The 15,079-nt window shown below is 50.4% G+C and overlaps 1 protein-coding gene across 3 annotated transcripts in view; it reads right to left on the bottom strand.

Moving 5' to 3' along the window:
- The window catches only part of TXNRD1 (thioredoxin reductase 1), a 118,152-nt gene that overhangs the window by 21,129 nt on the left and 81,944 nt on the right, over positions 1-15,079 (bottom strand). For 2 of the 3 annotated variants that reach the window (XM_053226672.1, XM_027070958.2), the window contains exon 15: positions 9,096-11,037. The exons of the other annotated variant lie outside the window; for it this stretch is intronic. In XM_053226672.1, the coding sequence (XP_053082647.1) occupies positions 10,975-11,037 (63 nt within the window). In that variant the 3' untranslated portion in view covers positions 9,096-10,974. Of the gene's footprint in view, positions 1-9,095; positions 11,038-15,079 lie in introns of those variants that run through there. 3 annotated transcript variants of the gene reach the window in all.

Genomic DNA, 15,079 nt, shown 5'->3' with positions numbered 1-15,079 from the left:
GGACATTTGGAGGCTGCTGTGTGTGCAGGAAGCAGCAGGGCTGGGGTAGAAAGAGACAGAGAGTCGCCGTCCTGGCCTTGAATCCCAGCACTGCCCCTTTGCTTCTGTGGACCTCACATGCTGAAAACAGACTCACTCCTGCTCTGACCCATGTCGCGGCACATCTGGAACACTGCTGCCCTGTCCTGCGCCCACCGCAGCCCATCCAGCCGTCCCCCAGTGAGAGACATTGGGACCGGGCCCAGCTTCCTGATGCCCCGAATGACGCTCCAGTAGACAGCGGCAGGCTCGCTCCCTGACGCACACATACGAGCTCTCTGGGGCTGGTGCCTCGGGGGGACAGGACGGCCGGGTGGTGGGGTAAACACATCGGCACAGCCCAAGAGTCCCCTCGCTTGGCCTTCATCAGCTTCTGGTGTCAGCAGATCTTACGAGGATAACGTGACCTCCCGTCATTTCCATTCACCTCTTAGTCACTCGTGAGCCTGCACATCTGTCCTCTTCAAGGAACAGCCAGCTCAGCGTCCTCTGCCCGTTTTCTTTCGGGGGCCCTGTCTTCTTGAGGACTGGGCAGGATTCCTTGGAGTCATCTGGCTCGGAGTCCCTTGTCAGTGTTAGACGCTAAGATTGTCTTTTCCCAGTTTTGGTGCGTCTTTATTCCCTCTTGTCCATGGTGGTCTGTTGGGTCAGAACCTGTGACACTGTCGGTCCATTCGATGTTTCTGCCTCACGGTCCATGCTTTCAGACCACGGTTTAGCAGTCCGTCCCCACCTCCGGGTCACCGACGTATTTTCCTATGTTACCGTACACAGTTGATGTTTGTGCCACACGCATGCATTTAGGTCTGTTTCGAGGCTACCTTTGTTACAGGGTGTTAGACACGGATCCTGTTTGACAGTCACACAAGTACTGATGGAGTTTTCCCAGCATTGTCTGCCCAGCTGTATGTCCTGCCCTCTTGATGTGCAAGTCCTGTAACTTTTTTAGCTCAGCGGGCTTATTCACTCAGCTGAATAGTTTGTGTTCCAAAAAAAGTAATGGATTAGAAGTGGGAGGCGGAAGCGGCAGCCTGCTGTTCACACAGATGAACACCAGGGGGCACACCTTCTCTTTGTGCTACCTCACATCCCCGTGAGTTTGGACTGATGAGTGGATGCTTGACTCTGAGCCGCATCTTTCTCACCCGAAAAATGGGTACAACAGTTCCGAGGGTTCTTACAAGGGTTCATCAAACCGCTGCACATAAAGTGCCTTGCATGTGCAGTGCTTTTGTTCTCCTTGCCTGAAGTTTCCATCAATAATGTCTCTTTGGAGCATCTCCTCTGGGGCCGTTTTGAGGTCTTTGTTCTCCTACACACTCGTATTAGCACGTTGCCCCCCACATCATCCCAGCCATATGAACTATAACGTTTACAAGTATATGGGAGCCAGATTCAATTGCATTTGATTAGTTGAGATCATGTTAGGTAGACATTTAAAGATTTCTCCATTGAGGGGCACCTGGGTGGCTCAGTCGGTTAAGCGTCCTACTTCAGCTCAGGTCATGATCTCATGGCTTGTGAGTTCAAGCCCCGTGTTGGGCTCTGTGCTGACAGCTCAGAGCCTGGAGCCTGCTTCAGATTCTGTGTCTCCCTCCCTCTCTCTGCCCCTCCCCTGCTCGCACTCTCTCTCTCTCGCTCTCTTTCAAAAATAAACACTAAAATTTTTGTTAATGTTTTTATCATTTTTGAGAGAGAGACAGAGACAGAGAGCAAGCAGGGAAGGGGCAGAGAGAGAGGGAGACACAGATTCGGAAGCAGGCTCCAGGCTCTGAACTCGATGCGGGGCTCGAACTTACAGACTGAGCGATCATGACCTGAGCTGTAGTCGGCCGCCCAACCGACTGAGACACCCAGGCACCCCAACACTAAAATTTATTTTTAAAAAATATAAATAAATAAAAGATTTTGCCATTGCAGTTTTCCTGTGTTAACTTTTTTCCTTCATGTTTTGAAGCATTTTTTAAAAGGTCTAAAGCCCTGCTGGGGACACAGCCCAAATCCCATCGCTAGACCTACAGCCCCTAAGTCACCTGGGAGTCCTTCCAGGCCAACGGATGAGCTGCTTTAGGCTTGTTTTGTCGAAGTGCCCGCTGGAAGCTGGGGACTGAGCTGAGGCCGCCGTGTGCCCGTCTCCTGTGTTCCCCGGAGTCTGTCTGGGGAGACTGAACTTACCCTGGCTTTCCCATCAAGCCAGTTCTGAGCACAATTCCAAACACACAGTAGGGAATTCATACGTAACTGTGGAATGACACACGGCCGTGTCACAATCGGGTTTGCTGCTCTTCTCTCCATACTTACCACCCCACCTTCTCCACGGCAACTGCCCTTTCCAGGCTCCCTCCGTCTCTTGCTCTGACTTGGAGCTGCCTACGCATCTGTTTCTCCGACCTCTTTTCCACTCTTCACTCCGACCGAATCATGTAATAACAACCGTCAATGTTGCCATATGCCTGCTCTCCACACAGTAAGGTTATATTCTAAGTGCTTTCTGTTTTTCAACTTCTTAAACGCTCGCAGACATCCTCGGAAGGTACAAGTTAACAGCCCCATTTTACCGAGGAGGGAACTGAGCGAGGCTGAGCGCAGATAACTTGGCCCAGCGGTTGGCACAGCTGAGATTCTAACCGTGCTGCCTTGGTCAGGGCTGGGGCAGGATGTCAACCGGCCCAAAGCCGACTGCCCATCAGGTGCTCGGGACCAGGGTGAGAAGCATGTGGAGCCCAGAGGGCAGAACTCAATTCCCAGAGCTGTGCAAGGGCTGATCCCGCTCTTAGGAGGCCTTCAGTGAGCAGGCCTCACTCACCTCACCCCCATCCCGGCTCCGGCCCCAGAATGCGTCCCAAAGCACTGGCCAGCGCTTGGAATCTTCCACAGGCTACTTACAACTCCCCTCTCTGCCTTCCCATCTTCCGTTTTCTGTTTCCCTGGGATCCACACCCCTATCTCTTTCCCTGCTTAGATTTTTCTCCATGGCATTTAACACCAGCTCACATTCCATACATTTGACTTGTTATTTTTGCCTGTTTCCCTCCACTATGGTGTGAAGAATTATTGATGTTTTTGTTCACTGCTGAATTCTCCTGCCTGCATAGCATTTTTTTTAAAAGAGAGAGCGTGTGCGAGCGAGGGGCAGAGAGGAGGAGAGAAAGGGAGAGAGAGAAGCAGGGCTCAAGCTCCCCCAATATGGTACTCAAACTCACGAACCATGAGATCCTGACTTTAGCCAAAGTCAGATGCTTAACAACTGAGCCACTCAGGCGTGCTGCATAGCATTTTGTTTTAAAGAATTTTTTAAAGTTTATTTATTTTGAGAGAGAGTGAGACAGCACGAGCTAGGGAGAGACAGAGAAAGAGGGGAGAGAGAGTCCCAAGCTGGCTCCACACCGCCAGGGCAATGCCTGATGCGGGGCTCGAACCCACAGAACTGAGATCATGACCTGAGCTGAAACCAAGAGTCGGATGCTTAACTGACTAAGCCACCCAGGCGCCCCATTCATAGCATTTTTTAAAAAAGAAATGAAGGAGTAACTATGTGCATTCACCCGCCCTCCCTGACCACACACACCTTCAGAGTTTTAGAGTTCTCTAGAGAAACTAGGCCAATAGGATATATGTATAGGAAAAGATTTATTATAAGAAATTGATTCATGCAATTACAGAGGCTGAGAAGTCTCGCGATCTGCCGTCTGCAAGCTGGAGAGATCCAGGAAAGCTAGTGGCTCCCAGCTCAGACTCAGTCTGAGTCCAAGGGTCTGAGATCCAGGAGCACCAAGGGTAGATAAATATCCCAGCTCAAGCAATCAGGTAGGACAAGCCAAATTCTTTCTTCTATTAAGGCCCTCAGTGGATTGGATGGTGCCCACCCACACTGGGGAGAGCAAACGTCTTTACTTGGCCCACTGATTCGATGCTAATTTCCTTCAGAAACACCCTCACGCACACACGCCCAGAGGTAGTGTTTAGCCAGATATCTGGGTATCCCCTGATCCAGTCAAGATGACACATAAACTAACCATCATGGTGTTTATTCACCTCGTAACCACTGTGCCTCGGATGGAAGGAGCGATCCACAATCTGGCCTCCTGTCTCTTCATTCATTTAGCCAACACTCACCCAGGGTGCTTGCTTTTGCAGTTATTGGGCAGGCCCCACCGCATTTCCCTGACATACAAGAGGGAATCCCCATCATCCCCGCGGGGCAGCCAACCCCACAGGCTCCCCACACCTCACCGCCGGCCAGTCGCCATGCACTCCCGCACACCTACTGTGTGCCGACCGCAGGGCCAAGGACCTGCTTACCTATCGGCTTTTTCAGAGTCAGCACGTGCTTTCCTGCCTTCATTTTCATGGCAGTCGACAGTGTGCTTGCGTGGCTGGTGTTTTTAAGCATGTGGGACAATCTACAAAGGAGATGGTGGCAGGAACCAAGCGGTATTGTGCTGTGCAAAGGCACACAGCTGCAAGCCAGGATGGCTTCTGGTCGCGGCTCCGTTTACACCTGTTCGCCCCTGACCTTGATGTCGAGGAGGCAGCTTCACGTCTGGCTCTGTTTCTGCACCTGTAACTGGACTCAGAGGAGCTGACCTCCCTTTCCAATCTCTATACTATGAAATAGTACCTGACGGACAAACGACTGTCATAAGGCTGGTCATGGGGTGGGGGGCGGGCACTCGCAGACGGCCAGAAGATCCAGAAGCGCCCCATCCCTGCTCTGCTCTGCTCCTTGTGAGACCCCCCCCAAGGAGTGCCCAGAGGGCAGTGGATGGTGTCAGAGCTATAGGGCATTAGCAGGAAACATCCTGCAGTAAAATCCTGCTTTCTTGCAGTGGAATTTCAAATTCACAAACTCGAAGAAAAAAACAAAACAAAAGCTCTTTTCTTTTTCTACATAAAATCTTATGAAATGTTCAGAGTTGAGTGCTCTGATTTAAAGTGGGTTTAGGGAAGAGACCTGGCCTGCCTGTTCTCTGACCTCGCTCTTCGGCTCCCATCGTCTACTGCTGTGCCACAAGTGACCCCAAAACTCAAGTTTATGTTCAGCCGACTCCTGGATCTCAGATCAAGGATGCAATCGTGGTGAGTGAAGGTCAGGAAAGGCCTTCTGCCGTTTGGGCACACCTCAGAGACACTGCCGGTCCAGTTCCAGTGATACAGTGTCAGAATAAAGGGAGTCAATACGTATTTTGGTTTCTTGGTACATTAAGTTATGCTCATGCTAAACTATAGCTTCTTGTGTGCAGTAGCATTATGTCAGGGGAAAAAAGTATATAGCTAACTTTAAAAACACTTTATTAATAAAATAAAATAGCCATTGGGGCTCCTGGGTGGCTCAGTCAGTTGGATGTCCAACCTCGGCTCAGGTCATGATCTCATGGTTCGTGAGTTCGAGCCCCGCGTCGGGCTCTGTGCTGATAGCTCAGGGCCTGGAGCCTGCTTCGCATTCTGTGTCTCCCTCTCTCTCTCTGCCCCTCCCCTGCTTGTGTGCTCTCTCTCTCAAAAATAAAAACATTTTTAAAAATTAAAAGAATATAAAATAGAACGGCCATCATCTGAGCTGTGAGTCATCATCTTTTTGCTGGCGGGGGTCTTGCCTCGATGTTGACGGCTGCTGACTGCTCCGGGCGCCGGCTGTGGGGGGCTGGGGTGACTGTGGCAGTGTCTTAAAATAAGACAACAGTGAAGTCTGTTGCGTTGACCGACTCTTGCCTTCACAAACGACTTCTCTGTAGCATGCGATGCTTGTCTGACAGCATTTTACCCACAGCAGAACTTCTTCCAAAATTGGGGGAGCCCATTCTCTCAGACTCGGCCACTGTATTACTAACTAAGTGTATGTGAAATTCTAAGTCCTTTGACACTTGAACACTTTCACAGCATCTTCACCAGGAGTAGATTCCAGCTCAAGAAACCACTTTGCTTGTTTCTATGTGATAGGAACGGCTTCTTCCTACAGACCTCATGAGCCAACCTTTCTTCTGCAGCTTTCTCACCTCTCTGAGCCTTCACAGGACGGGACGGGAGAGACTCAGGGCCCTGCGCTGGGTCAGGTTTCGGCCTAAGGGGGATGTTGTGACCGCTCTGTTCTTCCATCCAGACCGCTCACACTTTCCCCGTATCAGCAGGAAGGCTGTTTTGCTTTCTCGTCACTCACGTGTTCCCCGGAGTGGCACTTTTCTTGCCTCCACGAACTCGTCGTGTTCACAGCTTGGCTAACTGGATCAAGAGGCTCTGTTTGGGGCCCGTCGTGGTTTTTGCCATGCCTTCCTCACCAGGCTGACTCATTTCCAGTTTTTGATTTAAAGTGACAGACAGACTCTCCCTTCCACTTGAACATGCAGAGGTCGCTGTGGGGTTATTAATTGGCCTCATTTCAATATTTCTGTGTCTCACAGAAGAGGAGGGAGAGAGACAGGGGAATGGCCAGTTGGTCGGGAGCAGTTCGTGGTGGCCCCTAATTACAGTCGTAACATCAGATGACAGATCACTGTCACAAACAGAAGAATGAGAAAGTTGGAAATATTGCCGGAATTACCAAAATGGGACACAAAGTGAGCAGATGCTGTTGGGAAAATGGCACCAATATTATGAAGGGTCGCCACAGACCCTCAATTTGTAAAACAACAACAACAACAAAAAAACAACAACACGGCATCTGAGAAACACAAGAGAAGGACGTATGTCTGGGTTCTCTCTCCTCAGACCCTGGTCTCCTAGCTCTGCGTGCGAAACCTCCTCGGAGACGGTGCCGGCTCCCTCTCAGTCGGCTAACCTTGCGAGCTGCCCCCCTCCCCTTTTAAAGCCGCTTGAAAGAAGTGCTGTGTAGACACAAAGGAACATCCCTAAAAACCATAAATAATGACACAACAGACGCAGAAGTGCTCCAGCGGGGTTAGGAAAGGGACCTTTGGTTCCTAGCGGCCGCTTAGTGACCCCATCCTCCACTCTAAGTTGGTAACGAGCAGCTTACACTCTGGATCCTTCATTTTCAACTGTCATTCTCTTGCTTTCCCTTACGGTTCTATGCCAATTTTCTGTCTGTCTGTCTGTCTGTCCGTCTCTCTCTCTCTCTCACACACACACACACTGCCTAGTTCTGCCTGTTTGTTTACGCAATGGAATCACCGTACGTATTCCTCTGTGACTTTCTCACTCAGCACTGCTTTAGACCGATCCCTCGTGTTCTAGATCTTGCCACGGCTGCTCCAGTCTTCTTGCGTGGATTCGTGTGTCCATCCTCATCTGATGGCTACGGGGGCTGCTTCCAGGTTTTGCTGTTTGCTGTTCCTCACGGCGCCACGGATCCCCGTACGCGCCTACTGCGCTGGCTGTGTATCTGAGCGTGGAAGAGCCGGGCACCAGGCTGTGCAGCCTTCACCTCGTACTAACGTCAAACTGTCTTCCAAAGTGGCTGTACCGGTTCATTTACACTCCTGCCAGCAGTAAGCAAGCGCTCGATTCGCTCCACACCTTTGCCAACATCCGATGCCGTCAGACTCAAAATGTGCGGTGTAGGTGGAATGCAATGGTTTCTCAAAGCAGTTTCATTTTCTCCTCCCTGCTGAGGTGGACGGTTTCACGGTCCGCCTCTTCAGCTCTCACTAACATGAGAATCAAAGGTTGCTGAGGTAAGAGGAGAGATTAACAGGCTCCCTAAAGTGGCCTTGTCGGATAGGTCCTGAGCCGGGCGTAAGAGGCTCCATCAGCCAAGCCTCTTGCAGGCCTTGGGCTAGAAGCTGGGGGGCGGGGTGGGGGGCCGACAGAGGGGAAGAACCCTGATTATCTAGAGCCAGAGACAGAGAAGACACATACGCCAGTCTCCACGCAGAGTAATTCAAAGTGCTCTTGAGAGAACACAGAGTACCGCCGAGTGCATGTAGGGAAGCCTCGATGGAGGCGGTCCAGAGCAGGGAGGTCAGGAGTCGAGTGTATGTGGAGCACAGAGCAGGTGTGACCAGAAGGGGCAAGGGAAAGCAGAGGTCACAGGTGCAGGTGACAGGCCCTGTGTCCGCCAGGGGACTATGTGCCTATTTAGAGGCCCCCGATAGACCCTGAGGGCTTGGGGCAAGGGAAGTCTGAGCAAGGAAATCCTGGCTCTACAAAGAGTGGAAATAAACTGGCAGCGTAGAGACCAGTCAGGAAAAGCGCTAACACACCTCAGAGTATGTATTAACTGTGCCGACAACACTGTGCAACGGCGTGCGAGAAGAGAGGGGCCCCGGGAACGGACTCCGCAGCCCCGAGAGCTCGCAGGAGTCACAGATGGAGGGGAGGAAGTACGGAAAGGCGGCGAAGAGGCTGGGCCTGTGACGTCACAGACCTAGCTCTGGGTCCGGACACTTGCTGCGTCACTAAGCAGCAGTGTAATCCTGAGCGAGGATTCCAACCGGGGGCTGTTTCTCCATCTATAAATGGGTGGGTCCGGGAGTACTTCCTGGCAGAGCTGTTGGAGGACGAAGGATGAGGACAGCCAGAGTGGGTCAGGACACAGGGCCTGGCACGTGCTGCGGCAAGCGCGCACCGGGCTGATGCTGTCAGCCCTTGGCCATCGCCCGGGATGGAACAGACGTTTTGGAAAGGTTTCGGCCCGGGTTAACACAAAATAGACATTTCTGCTTAACAACTGATGCGTAAGAAAATCAGGTGCACGTGAGCGAATCAACTGAGCCCTGAACACCTACCGTGTGCCAGACACGGCCAGAAGCCGGAATGGTCATAACCAGTGGATCCGTACCCAAGGACGGCTCGGACCGGAGAGGAAGGATCACAGACCCGCACGCGGCCGTGTGGGGAGGTAACAGGGGTACGTAGCTGCGGACGTACGAAGTGCTGGGACCGAGAGAGAGTGCGCCTGAGTGTGGTTGGGGGCGGCGGGGTGGGGGGCTGGTGCCGCTCTAAAGATCACGACCTCAAGTAAGCTGGAGGATGGAATCGGAAGAGCCAACAGCTCTACCACGTAAATCTCAGCAGCTAGTTCTCGTCGTCATCGACGCAGAACCTGAACTCTATCCGGCAAAGAACCGCGACACCACCATTCAATAAGAAGGCACACAGGGTGGATATTAATACCTTTTAATGTTTCACATTGTCTGTTTTTCCCAGAAGATACGTAACAAAAATACATGGAATTTAATAGGAATCTCAGTACAGTGGGCAATTATAGAATCTAAACAAGACAAATCTATATATAAAGTGTAATCCTTCTTGGGGGGACAGAACATTCCATCCCACTAAGAAGAGAGAATCACAACATGATCAGGCACGAAAATCATACTGCCTATTGTTCTAACTTCAGAGACGGGCAGGCTTGGAGAAAAAAAAAAAAAAAAGGTTAAAAAAATAAATAAAACCGAACACAGTCAACTGCCTCAACTCCCCTCTTTGTCCCTTCCCACCTTCTTCACAGCACTGCAGGGGTAAGGGCGGGAGGCAGCGCCCTGGGGGGCAGGCGCAGGCGCTCTGCTGACTAAGAGCCAGGCAGGCGCAGAAGGTCCCTGAGGTGACCAAGAAATGTACTTTGAACCAAGCATTCGGGGTTGCCTCTGGAATACACGCAGAGGGGAGAGCTGACAGAGGGGCCGGAGGGCCTGCGGACGGGAGGCCCGGTGGCCACAGCACACGTTTAAAAGCCAACTCAGAGAAAGACAAGGTGGCCTCCACGTAATCCTGGGACAGTCAGCACATTCACGCAGAAATCTACAGCTGCAGAGTCAATCCCTCTTGGTAACAAGACGAGTTGGAAAGCTAACGGAGTGCAAAAACTGCCACCATTCTGCCAGCAACGGTCATCCATTCAACAGAAAAAGGCAAAACCATTCGGTTTTTCAGTGAAAATCCTTCACATCCACCTGTGTTCAAAAATAATAACTTATGATATTAATAGCTTCCTTAAAAAAACGATCACCACAGAAGAGTTAAATCCTAAGTGTGGGAAGACCTATTTTCCTATGAATGTGGTTCTTAGGAAGGGACAGATACATATAGCACGTGTGAAAAGTAAGGCCGTGATACTTGTGTGTTTAACTTAAAGCTAAAGTTACAACAACAACAACAAAACCAGTTTTACACAAATTAAATGTTTCTTATTGCAAAAGAGCTCACTTTGACCAACACACAATAAACCAAGTAAAGGAAAACATTTATTGTTTTTCCCCATCTAAGGTGTACCTCTGCCTCCAAGATGAGTACTGGTAGGAACATGCTACAAGTTCCACCCCGGGGAACGTCACCTGAGACGGGCTGGCCAAGGGGCCATCACCTCACAACTGGTGATGTGGCACATGGGGCAAATTTGGCCAGATTCAATCATAAATGTACTCGTTGGTGGACACGGAACTCATCAGGGGAGACCCTGCTCAACAGGCGAGTCACATAAAACAGGACACTTGGCTCCCGGGACCGTTCTCTCTCACGGGACAAGCCTATGCAGCCTCCGAGGGCCTCTCATGCGCGAGGCACCTTACTTGCACACTCTAGACCAGACTTGCTTTTGGACAAAAATCGACTGCTAACGTTTCTCATCTCTAGAAATCACGTACACCTTGGAGGAAAAAAAAGAAGAAAGTAATCAACATGAGAAAGCTGAACAATGAGAATAAGCAAATCCAGAACGGAGAGGTCGCGCTAAAACTGCTCGGCACTTGTTCCATCACCGCCCACCGCGGGGGCTTGGGGCCGGTGACTTCATGGACGCGCCCTCCGATGCGCTGCCGAGTGTCAGCTCCAGTCCGTCACGGTGACCCCAGTGCGACGCTGTCTGCCTTCCATCCACCACCTTCTACCCGAGAGATCCAAGGGGGCCTTGGGTGCCACCAGCGCGGGACACGCAGGTGCCAAAGCACAAAACCCTTCCTAAAATCTGCACCTTGGACTTGGGCAAGTTAACACAGCAGTGGCTTGGAGTGTCGGCAACAGCATCCGCACTGGGGCTTAACCTCAGCAGCCAGCCTGGAGGATGCTTCCCCCAGAGCGCTTGGTCACCGACAAGGTTGTGAATACCTGCGGGGAGGACAAAGCATGAGATTTTCAGACACCTGAACAGATGAGTTAACAGGGAGTTAGAACAGACAGCACCATTCCTATCAAGAGTGACTTGGGGGACCACTTCAAATGAATAAAAACAGGAGAGTGACATGACCAGGAATGTCACAACTTCTCCCGAGGATAAAAGGGGCAAGACATTTTAAAACCAAGGTGAAAGAAAAAAATTTAGATTATAACTAATGAAGAACTTTATTACCAGGAGGGTGATTAAAACAATTAAATGAGACGCCCCGGCTGGTCGTCAATTCTCTAAAAGAAATGCAGGGTGAAATATTTTGGATACACAGAAAGGTACGAAGTGTACTCTTACAAAACCCCTGTGTTCATATACTCAGCTCAGGGATTGCAAATGTGGTTAGAGCCCCACGTGTGTCCCCCCCCATCACCTGCTTCCTCCCCTCCCCCAGTCAGTGCTCACCATTCCTACACATTCCCTGCATTCCTTTTGTAGGTTTTTCACAACCTTGCATCTAAATAGCAAGACGACAGATGCACTGTTCTGTCGTCTGCGTCCTGGGCCCCAGTATTCCTCGGAAATACTGTATTTCCGTAATTCACCCATATGGCTACAAACGGCTCTAATTCTTCCATTTGTCACTGAATAGTATTCAGTTCCTCTAGTATACGATACATACTGTAGACTACAGAACTCAACTATCAAACAGTGAATATATTACACATTACACACCCAGGCTCCTAGAGCTGGCTATCCCTGCTACTGCTGATACGCTGTTTGCGACAGGCTCCGTGATGTCCCAGTCGTCTCCCTGCACCCAGAGCCAGACACACAATTGATGGGTTGGAGGCTATGCGTCACTTCTAGGCGACTGGATCCCCAGGGTGCCTGACCAACTGATACTTTCATCTGCAGTGACTGATGAGACCACCTCGTGTCATATCCTTACAAACACTCAGTGCTTACGGACTTAGAGCCTTAACATCGTCAGGCAGCTGTTTTACTGGCTACTGCGCAAGAGGGTCTATACAAAAACAATGATTCTCATACTTTGGTGAACAAAGTCTATTCACATTGATTAAAACACACAGAAATTATACTGATCTTAATATGGCAGATTTAGGGAAGGGCCCAGGAATCTTATTTTTAGCAGGAGTCCCAAATGGCCTGATCTGTTCTAATGCAGGTATGCCCAAGCACCACACAGAATTTCTTGTGGAGTGGCAATGCACTGCGAATTCTTGGCCCAATCCAAAGTCTGGAAGTCTACCGATGGTAAGCTACCATCAGTTGCTTACCTTTGTAGTTTTACCAAATAGGAAGCCTACAGTCAAGATTTTTAGAAACCTAATACTTCTATACATTTAGAAACAGATTTTCATTCTTGATCTAATGGAGTAATTGGTACCACACCAGCTCTCTGGACAAAACACCAGACAACAGGCAGTGACTGTAATTCCCTAACAAAGAGAAACAAACAAGGTGAGCCTTCAATAGGCCTGGCTTTCCATCTGGAAGCATCTGCAAGACCCTGGTGCAGTAGGAGGAAGGAGCCCAGAGAGAACACAGACATCTCCGGGACTCGAAGAGACAGAGTGGAGGCTGGGGAGGGAGAGGCGGCTGGGATTCGGGGGGTCAAATTCCCAAGAGGCAGCCACCCCGAGGAAGAGCTGTCCCCTCATCTCTGGCTGAATACCAAGCTGTGCACAGAGGGCAGGGCTCCATGAAGCCAGAGAAGACACAACACCAGACAGAGAGCTGGAAGCTGACCACCACCAGAACCCACTCAGGGCTGGGAGATGCTGCAGTTCTCACTAACCAGAGTCAAGAGGCTTCTCTGAGCAATCAGTAGAGACCCTAGAAAGCCACATCTAAAAACAGCGTTGGGGCGCCTGGGTGGCTCAGTCGGTTGGGCGTCAGACTTCGGCTCAGGTCATGATCTCACGGTCCGTGAGTTTGAGCCCCGTGTCGGGCTCTTTGATTCTGTGTCTCCCTTGCTCTCTGCCCCTCCCCCACTCATGCTCTGTCTCTCTCTCTCTCTCTGTCTCAAGAAAATAAACGTTAAAAAAAATTAAAATAAAATAAAATAAAATAAAAATAGGGCTAAGCATTACTAGCGCCAGAATAAAAGCTACTCTAAACCACCCTAACAAAGCATAAAAACAAGTTTCCAAAGGATCAAATGATGCACAAGGACATTAACGGTCTACCACAAAAACAAAAGCAAAAACAAAACTCAGTACTCTTTAGAGGAAGACAACAACAAAGCACAGATTCAAAGTGCTAAATAAACAAAAAAAACCTGTCAACCTGGAACTTCCTTCCATGAAGAAAGCAAAATAAAGACATTTCAGACAAAGAAAAGCTAAGAGACTTTGTCACCAGCAGACCTCTACTACCAAAAAATGTTAAAGGAAGTTCCTCCAGCTCAGGGAAACGTAACAAAGGGATAACACATTTTCCCACCATCACCTGCCTGCTGCTCGCCACCCAGGGCGAGCCCCTCCTTCCTCCTCCGTAACTCCTCCTTCTGCCAGGCTGGGCTTTGGATCCCATCCCCTCACCTTCTCATTTCACACATCACCTGAACCCACACCTTTTGATTCTTCACCTTGCCTTTTCCATTGGTTCTTGCTCCTTAGCATTTAAAAGGGCTCACACTGCATTTATCCTAAAACAATCCTCCCTCAACCTTAGGATCACCTCTACCACCACCGTCTCCGATCCTCTTTACAGACACAATCTTAAGCTGTCAGTACTCATCGTCTATTTTTACCCCTCATCTCACTGAAATCTGGCTTCCATCCCCGCCAGGCCAACGAAGCACCTCTCCTGTGGTTCATCAGGGACTCACCGGCCGCCCAACCCAGAGGGCACCTTGTGGTTTTCCCCGCGCACAGCCTTCTGTAGCCCTCGTCGTCGACCTCACCTCCCTTTTGACAACTCCCTCTTTCCTCTTCTTGTCCCGTGAGAATGACCGTGCCCACATCCCTGTCTTGTGGCCGCCCCCCACCACGGCACCAGGCCTGCTGGGATGCTCATCTGCCCGGGCTGACGGGCCGTGCAGCCCAGCCACCTGCTCTACTTACTCAGTGTGCCGCACAAATGCTGCCACTGAGGCCGGAAGGTGCTGCCCAGGGCATCCACCCCCAGCGCTCCCCCGGACACCCTCGCATCACACATCTCATTCAGCCCGCCTCTCCCTTTCAGGCAGGTGAATCCACTATCTCCCCAGCCATGGTGTCCCTCCTCAACTACACGCCAGTAAGACCTAACGAACACCTCTTCCCGGATGGCACGTCAACCTCCCCATGTCCAAGACTGAACCCTTAATCCGGCTCCTTGGTGAATGCCATTACCAGGCCATACATCCGGAATTAATGCTTAATTCTTCTGTCTCCATTGCTGCTGCTAAGTAATCAATTATGAGGTCTGATCCCACTCCTCTGTCAAATCTCATCTTTGTGTTAACACTGACACTTAGTTCCTGTCTTTATCATTCTGACTGAACTCCTCTGAGACTTTTGCTAGTTTCCAAAACATAGAGTGCCTTCACCTCCCTGTGAAGACCTTTTGTGTAGACCACACATTATATACTCTTGCCCTATTAGATGTTAGGGGCCCAGGGCTTGCTTTGACTGGGGACACATGTATGGAAGTGGGATGTGTCATTTCTGAAAATCCTGAGCACCAAGGCACACATTTTTACATGTCCTTCCCCTCTGCCACTTAGCCAGAAACGCCCCGGGAAGGGGCTGCTTTCATCAGTGGGGCCTGGAGCAAAGCGGCATAGGAGTAGGGTCGCAGCTGATCCACGATGCCCACAGAGCACCAGTGAGGAACAGACCCAAATCGTCACCCAAACTGTCCATCCGTATTGCTCAGTCACGAAAACATAAAAAGGCTTTGTGTTCAGTTAATCAAACTTAGAAACATATTTGGCTACTGAGTATAATTAAGATTGCGATCCAAACCTTTTTGGCCACACCAAGCAAGCTAGAGGGAAACACTGGTATGTTTCTAGCCTCCCCTGCATACAGG

This window comes from Acinonyx jubatus, chromosome B4 (assembly GCF_027475565.1).
Source record: "Acinonyx jubatus isolate Ajub_Pintada_27869175 chromosome B4, VMU_Ajub_asm_v1.0, whole genome shotgun sequence".
In the NCBI taxonomy this organism is placed as follows: domain Eukaryota; kingdom Metazoa; phylum Chordata; class Mammalia; order Carnivora; family Felidae; genus Acinonyx; species Acinonyx jubatus.
This window is presented reverse-complemented; position numbering and strand designations above follow the sequence as displayed.